At 38.2% G+C, this 17,865-nt stretch overlaps 1 protein-coding gene across 1 annotated transcript; it reads left to right on the forward strand.

Annotated features, from left to right (window-relative positions):
• Positions 1-14,928: 14,928 nt before the first annotated feature.
• On the forward strand, positions 14,929-17,720 carry LOC143886235 (late embryogenesis abundant protein). The gene is made up of 3 exons (XM_077390181.1): positions 14,929-15,458; positions 16,085-16,270; positions 17,308-17,720. Exons 1-3 carry the CDS (start codon positions 15,051-15,053, stop codon positions 17,587-17,589), a joined length of 876 nt encoding a protein of 291 aa, XP_077246296.1. The 5' UTR covers positions 14,929-15,050; the 3' UTR covers positions 17,590-17,720.
• Positions 17,721-17,865: the final 145 nt, after the last annotated feature.

A 17,865-nucleotide genomic window follows, 5' to 3' on the forward strand; every position in this document is an offset into this window, starting at 1 on the left:
CCACCATTTGAGGAATATTCAATATGTTCTCATATACATACCTATGCATATATGAATGTGTAGGTGTATACTTACGAGGAGTTGAGCCACGGCCTGAGGTTGGCCGAAGGGTCTGAGAATGGGAGCTAAGCACTTAGAGAGCCCTAACATCACCACTGTTGATGCTATCAAACCAAATAAAGATCCCATCTCCCTATCTGGGCATCCCTCCAACATTTCATGTGTCACGTCCATCCAATAATAATACTAATTATAATATCAATAAAAACATAGGGATGAGATCAAGAAGAAAGAGAAGGAGAGGGAGAGGGAGAAGAAGAGAGATGAAAATAAAGTTCATGATCCTATGGAAAGAAGGGAGGTTCCTCCTCCTTTGAAAAAGAAGGAAGGTACATCCTCCACCTTCCTCTTTTCCTTCTTCCCTCTCTTCTTCCTCTATTTCTCTTTCTTCTGCACTCTACCATGTTTTCATTTTTTCACAACCCCAACCAATTGGAGGGCTTTTTTAAGTGGACGTCCGTAGGTTTCGTGAAATGACACGCATTTCCACCCCCTTTTGTAGCTCTTTGTCTGTGCTTTCCTAATAATTGGGGCTGCATTATCATATTTGTTTTTTATAGGGGGTTTTTTTTACTTAAAACCCCTCTAAAAGCTCCTAAAACAATCACCCACGTTCCCAATAAAATTAGGGCAGTGATAAATCGACCCCCATATATCTTAAATCGGCCCCTTTTAACCTAAAACATTAGAGCTGTTGAGTAAAGTTTTCATCCGCAGTTAAACACCATACAAGTGTACAACTCACCTGCACTAATATTTTCCGTTAAAGGTATCGATTTAAGATATATGGAGGTCAATTTATCACTTCCCTAAAATTATAAGGGATTTGCTAGTCACCATCGCATGGCATTTCACAGACTGGCTGTTGCATGAGAGCACAGCCACCTCAGAAGAATTAAATGAATAAATGAGTAAGACAAAATCTGTTGAAAAGTGAGCCTATGTGACTGCTCTCTCATTCAACAGCGCTTCCTCAAAATGCCTTCTGCCATGGTCCCTAGCAAATCCCTTATTAGAAATAGTCAAATAGAGAGGTTGTGAAATTCACGAGCTTTCTTGGGAGAATCGTGTAAAAATCCCTTTTTTCCCCTCTTTTTCTCTGAATATAGTAATCTTAAAAAAAATTGGGGCAAGAGGGTATAAATATCATTTCCCATCACCCACTGATGTGATTGTATTACATGAAGTGAGCCCCCTACTGCTTGGTAGGTCCCGCCTTCGATTGATCCAAACCATCAAATCGATAGGCCTTGCAATTTGGATCTGATGATTGAGTACAATTTTCAGGCCATTATGGCCATAGGACATGCAAAGCACAGCCTCTGACATGGACGGCTAAGATCAATCAGAGGAGAGATCCACCGTGTCTTATTCGGCATCATATTGAAGCAATCATTCATCAACCTAATAGAAGAAAAAAGGACTTGTCTTAAAAGTCCTACAATTACATGGCTTTTTACTAAGTTTTGATCTACAGACTTGATAAGTATATTATTTTGCGAGTTTTTATATGATGTAAGCCCCTATAGCCCCTTATTTTTCAAAAATTACTGTACTGACCACACTGTAGGATGATCCAAACTGTCCATGTGATGGGCCATAACGTAATTAGGTTGTGCCCAAAATATCATTTCCATAGGATGATCCCAACCCTCCGATCTATAAAGGAACTGCATATTATGGAAACCTCTATAGATCGGAGGGGTAGGATCATCATGTGGAAATGATTTTTGGGGAACAACCTATTTACATTGTGTTTCATCACATGGACAGTTTGGATCAGCCTATAGTGTGGTCCATACAGTACTTTTTGACAAAATAAGGTACTATAAGTGCTTGCACCATATAAAATCTCATTTTAGATATTAAAAAATACTACAGTGGAAAAAAAAAAAGACAGTTTAACCTTCGTTACAACAAAGGAGAAATTGATTCATTGCCCAATTCACAGTCCTCCATCACCCCAGAGGTGGCCCCGTTCACTTCTCCTTCCACAAACACCATGCATATATATCCTCCCTTGTGGATATAGTTCTCAAGATGTTCTAAACCTGTTTAGGCTAAGATCACATTTTGGGGTTGGGTTCTTCAGATTTTCCCCTAAAATCGAAAATGGCATCCATTTTTCGTGGGATCTCAGGGAAATTTTTGGAAAAGTTTGGAAATGATAAAAACTTCTAAATTTTCTTACTATTTACACACACGCAAAAAAAAAATAATTCTTGCAATCCAATCAGTGCGATTGCAGAAAATTACATTGGCCGAGTTGCTGTCCAAGCTTGAGTGTAAATGATTAAAAACATAGAGGAAAGATGGAACACAATTACAACCACAAAGCAGCGGACAAAAGACAAAACAAAATTAAATTAAAAATAAAAATGATCATATCTTTACCGCAACTGTCATGGCTCAGCAACTTGATAGTAGAATCCAATATTCCTTGGAATAGAAAGGAACTCTTGAAAATCCAACATTGGAGAGATTTGAGGCTGAGTGAAAATATCATCGCCCTTTAAGCTGAGAAAACAATCACGATTTCCATTTTAAATTTAAGTAGCGTGTATATCTCTACTACTACTACTACGTTGGTTTTCTTTTCGTTCTATTTTTTTTAGGAGGAATCGTAGATGCAGATGCAAAGTTTGCAGATGAAGCTTGAACACGCTTATTCATGTTTTAACTTTTAAGTGACTTTCTTGATTGATATGTTGCAAATTTGAGGTTAAGGTTTTGAGTGATTTGGTGTTCTGTGTGTAGTCTTGATGTTTATATTGTTTTGGATTGAAATGTTCTTGCTGAACTGTTGATTTTTTATTTTATTTTTAAATTTGCAATTTTGAGTTTTTATGTAGGATTCTTAATGCCGTTGTTGTATGGCAGTTTCAGGGGATTCATTCATTGGTTTGTTAAAAATGTTAGTCTCTTGAAGGTGTTTCCGGTTTTCGCTCTGTGGAAATTTCATCCCTTCTGTACCAATTTAACTTCGTTGTTGGATTAGTTTTTTTGTATCATGATTTTGCCAATATATTCATCCCAAATCTCCTGGCCAATGTAGATTTTTGTAGGACTTTTCATGTCTATTATCACATTTTAGTGAATGCTTGATACCTGTTATCTCGTGATTTAGTCCATGGGCATTTGGAAAAGGTTTTGTCTTTTACGTAGATTGTCATTTGATTAATAAAAGTCATATACTCGTAACAACCTTGAGGTTTTGTTCCAAAAAACATACTCTTCTAAACAGCCTTGATGCCCTTAACATGTGAACGTCTAGTGTTGGTTCATGTCTTTGTGGAATCTTCTCAAATAGATCAATCTTATTACCTTTTACTTCTATTGGCGTTGATAATGAATTATTTGGTGGTATTTTTCAAATTTCGGTGGAAATTTGGTAAATAAGGGTGAAAACCAGGGAAATTTCGGCGAAATCCTGTATTTTTCCGATTCAATGTACTTTCGGCCTCGGTCCAAACCGACACCGAAATATTTTGCCCGAGATTTAAAACTAAGCTTGCAACGTCATTGTGCCAATAAATATATTGGTGTATGCACATTACCCTAGAACAAATTTTCTCCTTTAGTCATTTTCACTATAAATCCAAAACGTCTTACCACATTTTCAGTCACTGTCGGTTTCGCTATGTTTTTTATTTTAGGCACATGGCAATTGTTTGTTTTCTTGATGTGCAATTGTACCTATGAGAAGGGAAAAGGTCCGTTTGTGTTTTGCAATAATTTATAATGTACTTTCTGTTTTGGGCTGCAGTTGCACCTCCACAGCCTGTAGAGACATACTCAGAGAAAACAACAACAGAATCCGAGGATGAAGAAGGATGACTTCCATCTCTTGACAAAATGGCATCACGGGTGAGTGAGATATGTTTCGGTGCTAGCCACAACATCTAAATGTCTATGCTGCATTGTTTGAACTCATATGCTGGTGATTAGACGCACATTCTCTCTCTCACTTTCTATCTTTTAGGTAAGCAAGATTTTGTTTCCTTATAGAAGAAAGTGTTTGAGCGCTTAAGCGCACCATTTTTTTGGTGCGCTTAAGTGGTTATAATCCCTTCCATTCGTTTAAATGTTTGGGTCCCACTTAAGCAAACCAATGGGAGGCGTTATAACCACTTAAGGGCACACAAAAAATGATGGGAGGCGTTATAACCACTTAAGGGCACACAAAAAATGATGGGAGGCGTTATAACCACTTAAGTGCACCATAACATTTTGCGCTTGAGGCGTTATAACGCCTCCCATTGGTTCGTGTATGTGGGACCCAAACATTTAAACCAATGGGAGGCGTTATAACGCCTCAAGCGCACCATTTTTTCGGTGCACTTGAGCGCACAAACATTTTTCTCATATATATATATTCTCCATAAGAATAGTGGATTTATAGACTTCCCATTCAAATGGTGTAGGACATAATCGTTACCAACACATTTTGTAGCCCCAAAATCCATTTGTATAGAATTCATAAAAGGAAGTCCAAGTCGATCCTTAACTTGTCCAAAACCCATTAAAAATGTGCTCAAAATTTGAACTTTAGATAAGTCTCTAAAATTAGATTAGAGCCAACCCTTCTCTATGCTTCGAAATTCACACTTACGGTTAATCTCACCAAAATTAGAAACAATCTAAACCAACTGTTGGATGTTGATGGCTAGGATCAAATGATCGGGCCATTAGATCCAGGATCAGACTCAATCATATTACTCCAATCAATGCTCTGAATAAAACCCTTGAATCAAATAAAAAATCACACTTATGGGAAGATCAAAATTTTCGAACAAGTATAGAAGAAGGAATGGTAGGGATATTACCTCGACAAGATAGAAAGAAGGATAATTGAAGGCTTCCTAGCAACAGGCTATCAAGATATCCCATCAAGATGAAGAAGAGAAGATAATATCTCCATAAGCAAAGCTTTCATTCGTATCATATCATCATGGTCATAAGAAAATTTATCCAAGGCTGCGTATGTATAAGAAAAGAAAATAATTATATTTCTTCTTGATTCTTGTGAAGGATGCTCCCCAATCACCCACCGCTGCATAATGGAATGCTCATATGTAGACAATTTCTGTCCACTCTCAAATCCAACTCAGTTCCTCGGAACCATTGTGTTTCCTTCTGATATTTCCATCAAACATTATATTTCTTCCATATGACTTTCATATTTTCTTCAAGTACTACTGAATTTGAATTTACTCAAGGAAATGGACTTTAACCTATAGATCATATTCACTCGTAAGGAAACATCATTGTTGCATTTACACCAAGCTAATAAATGACATGAATGTACTTTAGCCATTCAGTTGCTGCAAACCCTAAAGGCAGATGATTTTAACATTCGAGACGGGCTTGATTGCGATTTCATCTATATGTTAGTATGTAACTATTTGTCTGTTTATATCTTCTCTGCCAATATTTAGAATGTAACTAATATTTATTTTTTAATCTACTCACTATCCTAATTAAGCAGTTTGAGCTTCTTGACACCTATTTCAAGTATTTACTTTAAAAAATTTAATAATCTAAACAGTGATTTTTAACCATTTTGGAATTTGCAGGCCTCTTTACTTTTGTAGATCTTATCAAGAGCAAAACAGATGGGGAGTTGTACAGATGCAGTTCTAATGGTGTAACATGCCTTCTCCCACAGAATCACACCCTGCGCATCAAGTACTACTTTAGTCTGTCTTTTGCTGTATGACTATGAATGCATTTTTATTTCACTGGTAAATACTTCATATTTGCTTGTTTTCATTCATAAACAGATGATTAGGGCTCATATCACTCTGGTAAACTGCATTGTGGAGTTATGCATATACTTGAATCAAAATGGTTCATTTTCTTATTAATATTTCCAAGAAGTGAGCAAATTTTTCTGTGATATTTGAATGAGACTGGACCTCCAATATACTATATATCCCTTTTAAGGAACCCTAATAGAAGCTCATAGCAGATGGGGAAAAAACTGCCAGGAAGAAATCCTGTGCCTCATCTTGTTAACTAAATTTTGATCTAAGACATGTATTTTGTATTATTGGTGCATCTCACCCATTTGTTTTTATCAAACTTGTTCTTAAGCATCTTCCATTAAAGACTAAGTACCATATTTTTCTTTCACAAGTACTGCTTTATTTTTTTGTTAGAGCCAGTAAAGTTATAGAAGACACAGTTTAAGCTGAAAGGGCTTTGGCATTTTCTATGAGGTGTAGTGGGCCTTAGGGTGGATGATGGGCCATAGGCCCACAGCAAACGGTGATCTAATTTCTCTTCATAATGCCCAATAGAAAGCCAAACGTTCGTTCATTATTCGATGGTTAGGTTTGTTCCATTGGTGTGATTTTACTTAGAGGTACGTACCTTCAATTTATGATAATATCTCTCTAAATTAACCAGTCATATCATTTCTCTTTGAATTGTGGAGTTGAAAAAATATCTTGAGAAAAAAAATTAGATGAGAAGTGTTTTTGTTCATTAATATTAACGAAATTGAGTAGAGTTCAAGTCACCTGGGTGGTGCAAAGTCTACAAAGGATAAATGAAATGTTTTTGTTACACTCCAAGAAGAAAATTCATGGAAAATATCTTCCGAACAAGTTTAGACTCTTCAAACCTTTTTGGGTTCATTTGGCATTTCCCATTTTTTTCTCTCATACAATTTTCTGAAGCATATAAGCCAAAATGCTAGATGCATACTTCTCCAATCACTCTATCAATTGCAATACTTGCAGCATAAATAAACTATGAAGCTTGTTTCTATTAAACTAAAAGAAGATTTTTAAATTTATGTAATTTTTTATAAAATTTTAACTGAACTAGTTGGAACTGGGAAAAAGAAAAGAAGCAAACTTAATAAATCTAGTGTGTTTCGAACAAAATCTTGCATTTGTCGTTTGTATATTGGGTTTCCCTTACATGAGTTTGTAGGGGATTCATGCCTTTGGCTGATAGTCTCGATTTGGGTAGTTTTGAAAAAGCTTTTCTACTTCATATGGGCTCTATGTTGCTCTGATCAACAATTATTGTGTTTTAAAATCAAGAGTTTGCATTAAACTTATTTACAGTGGGACCACACTATTAATCACTTGGATTGAACCTTGATTTGGGAGGATTAATGGATTGGGACTTGGGCTTGGTCAAGACTGGGAGATGTGATGTGGTTTTATTTTCTTTATATATTCAATCAAGGGCGATGATATCACCCCCTAGTACTAGGGCTGGCAACGGGGCGGGGCGGGGCGGGGCCGGATGTTGGGGTCCCCTACTCCTTCCCCTCTGCGGGGAATTTTCCCCCTCTCCTTCCCCTCCCCACTGCGGGGATGGTGGGGAATCCCCCTCCCCACAGGGAATATCTAATCCCCATCCCCTCCCCTTCCCCGCTCCGCATCCTTCGGGGACAATCAGTTTACTTTCTCACTTTACTTTGTTAAATGTTAGGTTTAAAACTAAAGATTTGCTAGAGACAATCACTTCAGGCATGTTGTGGCTTGGCTATTGCATGTGAGAGTAGCCACACAACCCACACATAGGCTAAGATTTTGTTATATTCATTTTATTAACCTGGGGACAAAGGTGGTTGCTCTCAGATTCATTTAATTGATCAATAGTCCCTAGCAGATCCCTAATTCTCAATCCCACTTGCCAAAAGGTACTGTACGTGCCACACCATAGGAAGATCCAAACTGTCCATTTGATGGGCACACCATACTACCATAGGCATAGGATGATCCAAACCTTCCACTTGATGGGCACATTGTAGGATGATCCAAATTGTCCATTTGATGGGCCGCAACGTAAATAGGTTGTGGCCCAAAAATCATTTCCATAGGATAATCCAAAGCCTCTGATCTATAGAGGAATTCCATATTATGGTACCTTCTATAGATCGGAGGGTTGCGATCATCCTATGGAATGATTTTTGGGCCGCAATTTATTTACGTTGTGGCCCATCAAATGGACAGTTTGGATGATCTATGGTGTGGCCTATAAAGTACTTTTAAATTGTAGCCTATCAAATGGACGGTTTGGATCATCCTATGGTGTAGCCCATACATTACTTTTTGAAAAATAATGGACTATACGAGCGCACACCATATAAAATCTCATCACTCATCAGAGAGATGTTGCCTTTATTTGGGGGAGGGAGATTTTCAAAGAATTTAATGTTGCCTTACAGTGATGGTTCGATGGAGAGATTTTAGGGATTTCTAAGGGTAATATACTAATATAATGAGGGACAATGCCCAATGGATTATGGGTAAAAGAAAACATAAAAAGCTATTTCAGGGACAAAACTGTAGTTATGGAAATTATGAAAATTCTGGGGGAATCTTGTAGATATGTTTTGATTCAAAGGGGTTTCTAGTAGTTTTCCCAAAAAAAAAAAAAAAAAACACTTTAAAAATATAAGAAAAAAATGTCATTAATGCGGGGCGGAGCAGAGCGGGGCGGGGCCAACTCCATCCCCTTCCCCGCACCGGGGAATTTTTTAAATCCCCTTCCCCTTCCCCTTCCCCACTCAAATCGGGGAATCCCCTTCCCAAGCGGGGCGACGCGGGGCGGATCCCCGCTTTCCCGGGTGAAATTGCCAGCCCTACCTAGTACGCATGCGCCCCCCTTATAACGTGATTTGACGTCAAAAAGCGTTATAGTTGCCCACTGTTCATGTCAAATCAAGTTATAAGGGGGGTGTACGCGTACTGCAGGGGGAGTGAATATATCATCTCCCTTCAATCAATCCTATAAGTTCAGCAGAAGATGGTGATTCTACGAAAACTAGGATCATGGTATTCAACGAATAAGACATGAACGCATAGCAAAACTATACTACAGATCTATAAAAATCAATATAAATGAATCTGACCATGCATTGAATCTAGAATACAAGAGAAGGATTAAAAAACTTATCTTGATCAGCCATGGCAGTGATCAATATGGCTAGATCTTCTAGTGCCTTTCTGTTCTACTGGAAGGAGAGTTCTCCTTTGGTCAAGTTAGATGGCCGCACAGACCAACCCCACATTTATTGAAGAGGCCTCCTAGAATTCCACCCACATTAGAACTCTATTATGATTGATATGTTTAACCAACTACACCATTCAAACTTGGCTGATATAGTTAAAATGTCCTATACTAACCATCCATGTCTCAAGAGAATGAGATGTATTGATTACGCTATCCAAACTTAGATGATATAGTTGGAATGACATACACTAACCATCCATATCTCAAGAAAATGAGAAGCACTGGTTACCCTTATACCCTTCTAGTGATCACTATGCTCAATGGGTAGCTCCTGTCATTTCACTCTTAATCTCATTCTTCAATCTAGACCATCAATCTTAGACCAACGATTGCCCGCATACGACCTCACACATTTTCCGTGGGTTTATCGGTATTTTCCTTAAAAACTAAAAGAATGGCATACCTTGATTTATCTGGATTTATTGGTGATTTTCCTAAAAGACTAAAAGTATGGCATTCATTGATTTATATGGGTTTATTGGTGCTAAAAATATAGCATACCTTGATTTAAATGAAAATAGAAATTTAATGAGTTTTGAGTAAACTTTTTGATATGGTGAGATGAGGCATAAACTAGGTCGCTCTCTTTAAGGTGAATATACGCACATGAGGAAGAAATTCTAGTTCAAAAGATCACATCACAATCACCTCCAGAATGCCACAACTCGACGCACTATCGATCTCTATGTGATCTGCACGATCAGAGAGATTTGAACCACACCTAACACAATACTTCCAATTGCTCTCGATATTAAGAAAGAACGCTAAAAGGAAGAAGTTAATAGGAAAAATATAGAGTGAATAAAGACTAACTGAGAGAGTAAAATAAAGAGCATTTTATGACTTTTTCCTCAGTGTGTAAAAACAAAATGATAACCTCTATTTTTTATAGCCGAAGTATCTCTGGTCAAGACACCCTTTGGCCCGTTCAGATACCTTCTAGAGGCACCCTTTTAGTTTTAAAAATGTATGTAATCGACATGTCATTCGATGTTGTAGTTGAAGCTCAATGGTGACGCGATCCAACATAAACAAATGATCATATGCAGGGACGGAGCCAGGAATTAGCTCTAGGGGGGGGGGGGGGGGGGGGGGGCAAAGTCGCAAAGAAGGTTGTTATAGCATGTTGAGGCCCAGCATTCTACACTTCATGTTTGATAGGTAGAGCCCACCAACTCCACCTTGTGCATCGGTTAGGGGGAGCCCACCAACTCCCACTAACCGATGCACAAGGAGGAGCCCACATTTTACACCTCAAATTTTGAAGTAGTAGGTCCCACTATGCATTGCCCAAGAATATTGGTGATTTAATAAATTCCAACACCCCCCAAGAGGATCACTTTCTACTTTGAAAATCTAAATAATATTCGAGATTTTATATTTTGCGTGCACTTAGAGTCAAGCATTTTTTAAAGAAATACTATGGGGCCCACTTCATACGATGATCCAAACCGTTCATTTATAGGGCCACAACATAAATAGGTTGCATCACGCAAATCATCTCCGTAGGATGAATCTAATAATTCAATCTATAAAGGTTTCTATAGCTGGCAATCCCATTGTAGATCGGAGGGTTAGGATCATCCTATGGAGATGATTTACGGGGTGTAGGCGTGCAACCTACTTATATCGTGCACAACAAATGAACAATTTGGATCATCTTATGAATTGGGCCCTACTTTTTAAAAAGTACTTGACTTTACATTCATACAACATATAAAATCTCATAATTAGCTAGTAGAGAGTTTTCACAGTATAGTCCAGTATTTTTCAAAAAGTATTGTACAGGCCATACCATAGTATGATCCAAACCGTCCATTTGATAGTTAATAGGCTGTGCCCAAAAATTCATTACATGGGATGATCTTAGCCCTCTAATATATAGAGGTGCACATCATATTATGTTCCCACATAAATGAATTTTTGGGCACGACCTATCAAATGGACAGTTTAGGTCATCCTCTGGTGCAGCCCTTACAATACAATTTAAAGAGCTTCAGCCACACACGAGCAAATCGAGACAGGTAGACTGATCATATGCATCTTTAATATCTCTGACATTCAAAGAGCTTCAGCCACACACGAGCAAATCGAGACAGGTAGAGTGCGTGTGATTATCGGGTGCATGCACCTAGTTAAATGATTTTCTGACCCGTTTGGCCATATTGGTCCAACAGGCCCACAAGGCGGGCGACCCATGTGCACAGGGTCACCCAATATTTCCTCATCTCATTCACAATGCAAGGTGAGCAGAGATGCTTTATTTACCCATCAAGACTTTCTCAAACTTTCTAATTTGAAACTAGAGTTTTTAAGGAGAGAAGAGTGAAACAGAACTCTATCGTCTCTTGGGAGATTTGAAAATTGGAAAGTTACTCATGTTTGGAGGGAAGCGAACCAACCGGCAGATTTTTTATCTTAAGCTGATTGCCCATGTAAGGGGGTGGACATAGAGTCTATGGCCATCCCCCAAGATCTCATCATGTTGATCGAGCAGGATTCCGTTGGAACCTGTTATCATAGATTGTAAATTCTTTTCCTTTTAATATATTCTGGTCGGGGTCCGCCTTAACCCCAGCTTGCCTATAAAATAAAATAAAATAAAATAAAATAAAAAGAGTGAAAACTTACATTTTTAACATGGTGGTAAAATTGAAAACAATCAAAACTTTTGAAAAATAATTTTTAAATCAATTCAATAATTAAGATACTAACGGTATTCACATTCTTCTTTCTGTATCTTTGCAGGGAGAGAATTTTTTTTCCTAGTTAAGTCGGGATTGAACTTGTTTTTGAAGATACTTGTCTTCTTATGAGTGTTTTTTATGCATGTTTTTTGTCATGGGAGGTAAAAAAAAAAAAAACTATTTTATTTTCAATGCTCCATCATTCATCTACCTGAAAGGGGATAATTTTATTTTGGGAAAGCTACTAAAAACCCTCTACATCAAGACTTATCTACCATAATCCCCATAAAATTTTCTTAATCGGGAATGCTACAGATCCACTGCCTTAAATGACTTCAAAATTTTCTTTACCAATTTTACCTTTGATTACAAATGAAGTTTACTTTTTGTCATAAGTTTAAGGAAATCAATAGACAAATCCCTAAAGTCTCTCTGCGTATTGGAAACATAGTAAAAAGTAAAATCTCTCTCTCTCTCTCTCTCTCTCTCTCTCTCTCTCTCTCTCTCTCTCTCTCTCCTGGTTTTAAATTTCGACCGAAATCCAAAATTTCAGATTTTGGTGTAGACGACACCGAAACCACTAAAAACCGAAACGGTCATTTATTTCGGCTGAAATTTCGGTTTTTCAGAAATTTGACCCAAAAAATCTGTTTTTTTTTTTAAATTAATTTAATATTTCACCGAAATTTCGACCGAAATTTAATATTGAATAAAATATTAATTTCGAATTTTGTACCAGATTTCGACCAAATTTTTGAAATTTCAAAATTTAGAAATTTATGCTCTGTTTGGTTGCCTGTTTTTTTTTGTTCCTGCGAGTTTTGTGGGAGAGTAAGTTAAATTTTGGTCCCATCCCATGTTTGGTTGCCTTTTAGCACTAGGTTTATTTTAATCCCACTCTTGTAATGATTACTTGTTGGGTGAATTTTTTAATCCCACTTCTGTAATGATTGCCTTTTCATCCCAAGATAACCCCAGGAACAAAAATAAACTCAGAAACCAAAAATAAGCTTGAGAAGAATTTTTTTCTACCCAACCGTTCAAGCAACCAAACAAAGGTTTTTTTTTTCCCAGCATATCTCCCAGGGTATTTTTTTTCTCCCATATAACCAAACATGGGATTTTTATTTTACCAGGATACTTCTAGGACTTTTTTTTTCCCACCTATCTCCCAGGGTATTTTTTTCTCCCACATAACTCCCAGGAACAAAAAAAACCCGGCAACCATACAGAGCATTAAGGGTCCAAAACCGGTACCGAAACCGAAATTTTAAACCTTGCTCTCTCTCTCTCTCTCCGCCTCTCTCTCTCTCACACACACATGAAGTAAAATGGTGGTCCGCAAATGATGCATAGGTTTGAGAATAGTTGATAGGACACAACGCTTCAAAACTTGGTGTAAATATGGTAGGAAAATGTCTCCACCCCTCCAAAAGTAACTTTATCTTAAATTAAGGGTTAATTTGGTGAACAAAGAAATTAAAAGCCATTAAAGGTGGACGATGGTGATATTGGTAAGTAGAGGTATGCTAAACTGAGGGGCACCATTGCAAAAATAAGGTGAAAGGGCGCCCCTATTGGCTGAATGTCACCATTGTATATTGAATGTTCTTTCACTTCCTGCCATGCTAAATGCACAATGGTGATATTCAGCCAATGAAGGTGCCATTTCACCCTATTTTTTGTAAAGGTGCCCCTCGCTTTAGCATTCCTCTTGTAAACTAAGAATTTTTTAGGGGATTCTTTCAGATAAGTTCAGATGTCGGGAGGTTTGAGTAGTTTTCTCTTGTATTTTCTCTACCAAAGTATATTTGCAAGTGAAAGTCATGTAATAAAGGGGGGAAGAAGCATGCTATTTTCATAATGTAAGAAACAAATAGTGTTCAGTATGGGGTTCAATGTGAAATCCCCATTCTACATTACTATTCTATCGAGAGGAGTGCAAGGATCAAATTATATGCTTGGCGTTACACAAGCAATTCCATATTTACATGTAAGTGGGTCGGCATGAGAAAAGTAATGTTTGTGCAAGGATCAACTTATCATTTATGAGTGGTCCACTACGGATGCCCAACGCCCAAAAAGTCACATTAATTAGGCAATCCTAATAATATGAGCTTGTGATTTTTAAGATCCTAGATAGTCAAATTAGAAAAGAAAATTAATATTAATACTTCCAATGATATTTTCACCCCTGCAGTTCGCATGTGCCCCCCTTATAACCATGATTTTAAATTTCGACTGAAATCTGAAATTTTGGATTTCGGTGGAGACCGACGCCGGAACCACCAAAAACCGAAACGGTCATTTATTTCGGCCAAAATTTCGGAATTTCGGTTGAAATTTCATTTTTTCCAAAATTTCACACAAAATACCAGTTTTTTTTATTATTTTAATATTATACCAAAATTTAATATTGAATAAAATATCATTTTCTTTGTGGCACCAGATTTCGACCGAAATTCCGAAATTTCAAAATTTCAGGTACGAAACCGGTACCGAAACCGAAATTTTAAACCTTACTTATAACATGATTTGACGTCAAAAAGCGTTGAAGTTGCCCATGTTCACATCAAATCATGTCCTAAGGGGGTGCATGCGTACTGCGTTGGGGTGAAAATAACATCTTCCTTTCACAAATTACATTGTCATATTTGATTTGCATAGATTACAATCATCCTACGAAGTGGGCCCCACTGTACATTTTTGAACGGGCACTCACGCTATAAAATCTCCTACTCACATTCAACAAAATCTACATAAATCAACACCTTGAGACCATGTCCCACGAGCAACAGATAGCTTAGTTGATTAACAATAGCACACAACAAATGAACGGCTGGATGATCATCAAACATATTTTGCCCCGTGGTCCCCACGCACCGTGTTTCAAAAACTTCACGGAGAAGAAACTCGGTTTCAAGTCCTCGGTCAGTCCACCTCGGTCCTGCTGTCACCTGTCCTTCTCAAAAGGGCGAAGATATTTTCACCCCCCTGCAGTACGCATTCGCTCCCCTCTAACTTGGATTGACGTCAAAAAGCGTTAAAGTTGCCAGCTGTTCACGTCATCGGGGGGGCGAATGAGTACTGCAAGGGGGGCTGAAAATAACATCTCCCCTCTAAAAAATAAGCCGTTTTAAATCCCTGGACAATCTACACCCTCTAAATACGGAAACTCTCCCTCTCTCCAATAAAATTAAAAACACAAAACCCAAAATCAAATCCCCTCTTCATTTTTCCCGACTCGGCACCTGAATCGGCACCATGCACGCGAAATCGGACTCAGAGGTGACGAGTATTGCCATGTCATCGCCTCATAGGCCACTCTACTACGTGCAGAGTCCTTCAACCCATGATGTGGAGAAGATGTCATTTCAGTCGAGTCCAATCGGGTCACCCCACCACTACCACTGCTCTCCGATTCACCACTCGCGTGAATCCTCCACGACTCGGTTCTCTGCCTCGTTGAAAAACCCTAAAAACTGGCCTTGGAAAAGGGTCCAAGAGAACCAGGATGATGAAGACGAGGATGAAGAGGGTTATGAAGAGAAGGGTCTTTCTCCTAGGTTTTATGCGTTTTGTTTTGTGTTCTCCTTTGCCGTTCTTTTTACCCTATTTTCATTGATTTTGTGGGGTGCGAGTAAGCCTTACAAGCCCATCGTCTTCGTTAAGGTTTGTGGTTCGTCCATGCTCTAGTTTTTTCCTTTTTTAGAATATACGGGTTGCTCGACACGTAAAAGTCTGAGTCAACTCACCCGAGTCGACTCATACATCGATTATGAACTTAAAACGTTGTGCTGTATTCGAGCCGTACTCTAATTTTTGGGTTTTATTTTGTCTTCATGAATCTGCAATAAAAAAGGGTTTTTTATTTATTTATTTATTTTTAAACTAGAGAATAAAGATTTCGAGTCTGATTCCATAACTCGGTTTCGAGTGGGAATCTACCGAGTCAACCCACTGAGAGGAGCATGCCATTTTATTGCTTCAAAAGATAAATACAGTCTGGGTACGGTACATAAAAAGTAATTTGTTTTGGTACTTATCACCCATCTCTTCATTGGCTCGTACAAAATGACAATCCTTTGTAACGTTTTTACTTGACTGAGTTACCCCATCCGAGTTGAATCGGATTTTCATCTATTTCTGTTCTTCCGAGTTTAGTGTTGCGAGTTACGAGTTCCCTTCTCTCATCTTGCCCGTTACTTTCTTTTTTTTTAAATTTTTTTTGATTAATTTACTCTTTTTAATATTATTAATTATTTTAGACATTCTTTGATGTTGCTTCTCTTTTGCAGAGTCTTGTGTTTGAGAGTTTCAATATTCAAGCAGGAACGGACGACACGGGTGTCCCGACCAAAATGCTGCATATAAATTCAACGGTCAAGATTTCGTTTCGGAATCCTGCCACCTTCTTTGGAGTTCACGTTTTCTTTACTCCTATCGAGTTTTACTTTTACCAACTCAGAGTCGCCTCTGGGAACGTGAGTATTTTCCTCTTCGACTCAGTGGTCTGCCAATATCAAAACAAGGGGTCTTTCATATTAGCTCTCCCGGGGGTGTAATGGGAAAAAAGTTTTAATGGCTTTCGACCGTAATTATCTTTTATTACGACTTTTGATGCCTTTTTGGCTCTTTTCTCAGTCGTCTCTGCTTCTGTTTCCTCTGACGATCGAAGAGGAAAACGATGGGGGTGCTTAAGAGCCCTTACTGGAAGCTCTAATAACGAAAATACCATCACCATTTTCTTTACCGAAGATACCCTGTGTGAATTAACTATTAATCGCGTCTTTTTAGAAGTTATGAAGGACATTTTCGTCCAACAGCTATTGCTATAAAATGCTGATTTTCAAAAAGTACTCTGCGGACAAACACTATAGGATGATCCAAACCGTCCATGTAATGGGCCACAATGTAAATAGGTTGTGTTCAAGAATTCATTTCTATAGGATGATCTCAACCCTCCGATCTATAGATCATAGGGCTAGGATCATCCTATGGAAATGATTTTTGGGGCACAATCTATCTACGTTGTTTTCCATCACATGGACGGTTTGGATCACCCTGAATGTGGTCCGTACAGTTCTTTTTTGAAAAATACGGGACTAGAAGGGCTTACACAATATAAAAAGTCAGATTTTATAGGATGATCCCAACCGTTCATATTTTTGGAGCAGAATAGAAATTCACTTTACCCAACAGATCATTTCCACCGGATGATCCTAACCCTTCGATCTGTACAGGCACTGCACATTAACCAAAGCTCTTTAGATCAGAGGGCTAGGATCATCCTATAGGAATTATCCAAGGCATACAGCATATATGAGCTTTAGCCTTTAAAAGGACAAATTGAGTACGTGCAATTATTGAAAAGCTGTAGTGCCAGTATTAGTAGCATTTAATCAGTGTTGCTTTTGTAGATAAAGGAGTTGTAGCCTTTAAAAAGAGAAGTTGAGTTGGTGCAATTATCGAAACATGGTAGTACCAATATCAATTAATGTTGTTGATTTGTTTTTTGTAGGTGGAGGAGTTCTACCAAGCTCGGAAGAGCCAAAGAGTGGTGAGTGCGATGGTAGAAGGAGAGCAGATCCCTCTATACGGAGGGGGTTCGAGTCTGAGTAGCTCCAAAGATAATCCTGCAAGCGTGCCTCTTACTCTAATCTTCACCGTCCGATCTAGGGCTTACGTGCTCGGAAAGCTCGTCAAGACCAAATTCCATCGGACCGTTCGATGCTCTGTCACCTTGAAAGGGAACGGGCTTGGAAAACCGGTTGGATTGAAGGACACGTGTCTGTATGACTAAGGGGTAGTATGGGGAGAAGAGAATGTGATCTCACTATCGTCCTTTGTATTCACACATATGGCCATGATTTTTATCTTTCAAATTATCCTAACTATTCATGAAATAGATGAGATTTTAGTAGTCAACAACAAGGAGGTGACAAGGGTGGGATATGTGTAGACTTGTCTGAGAAGATTAGAGGGAATTTTGGTAGTGTGTTTGGTTAGATGTCAAAGCATACGGGGAAGAATGGAGGGGTGTCATTAACAAAATAAATAGTAAAAGAGAGAGAAAGAG

The sequence above is a fragment of the Tasmannia lanceolata genome, unplaced genomic scaffold (assembly GCF_043159265.1).
Source record: "Tasmannia lanceolata isolate RefF3 unplaced genomic scaffold, GAP_Taslan_0.1 ptg000011l, whole genome shotgun sequence".
Taxonomy (NCBI): domain Eukaryota; kingdom Viridiplantae; phylum Streptophyta; class Magnoliopsida; order Canellales; family Winteraceae; genus Tasmannia; species Tasmannia lanceolata.

Bases quoted from the DNA above. Each gene is read 5' to 3' on its own strand.
- LOC143886235 (XM_077390181.1), top strand. From the start codon at position 15,051: ATGCACGCGAAATCGGACTCAGAGGTGACGAGTATTGCCATGTCATCG. The intron at 15,459-16,084 runs GTTTGTGGTTCG...TCTCTTTTGCAG, and splicing joins AGCCCATCGTCTTCGTTAAG to AGTCTTGTGTTTGAGAGTTT. The intron at 16,271-17,307 runs GTGAGTATTTTC...TGTTTTTTGTAG, and splicing joins TCAGAGTCGCCTCTGGGAAC to GTGGAGGAGTTCTACCAAGC.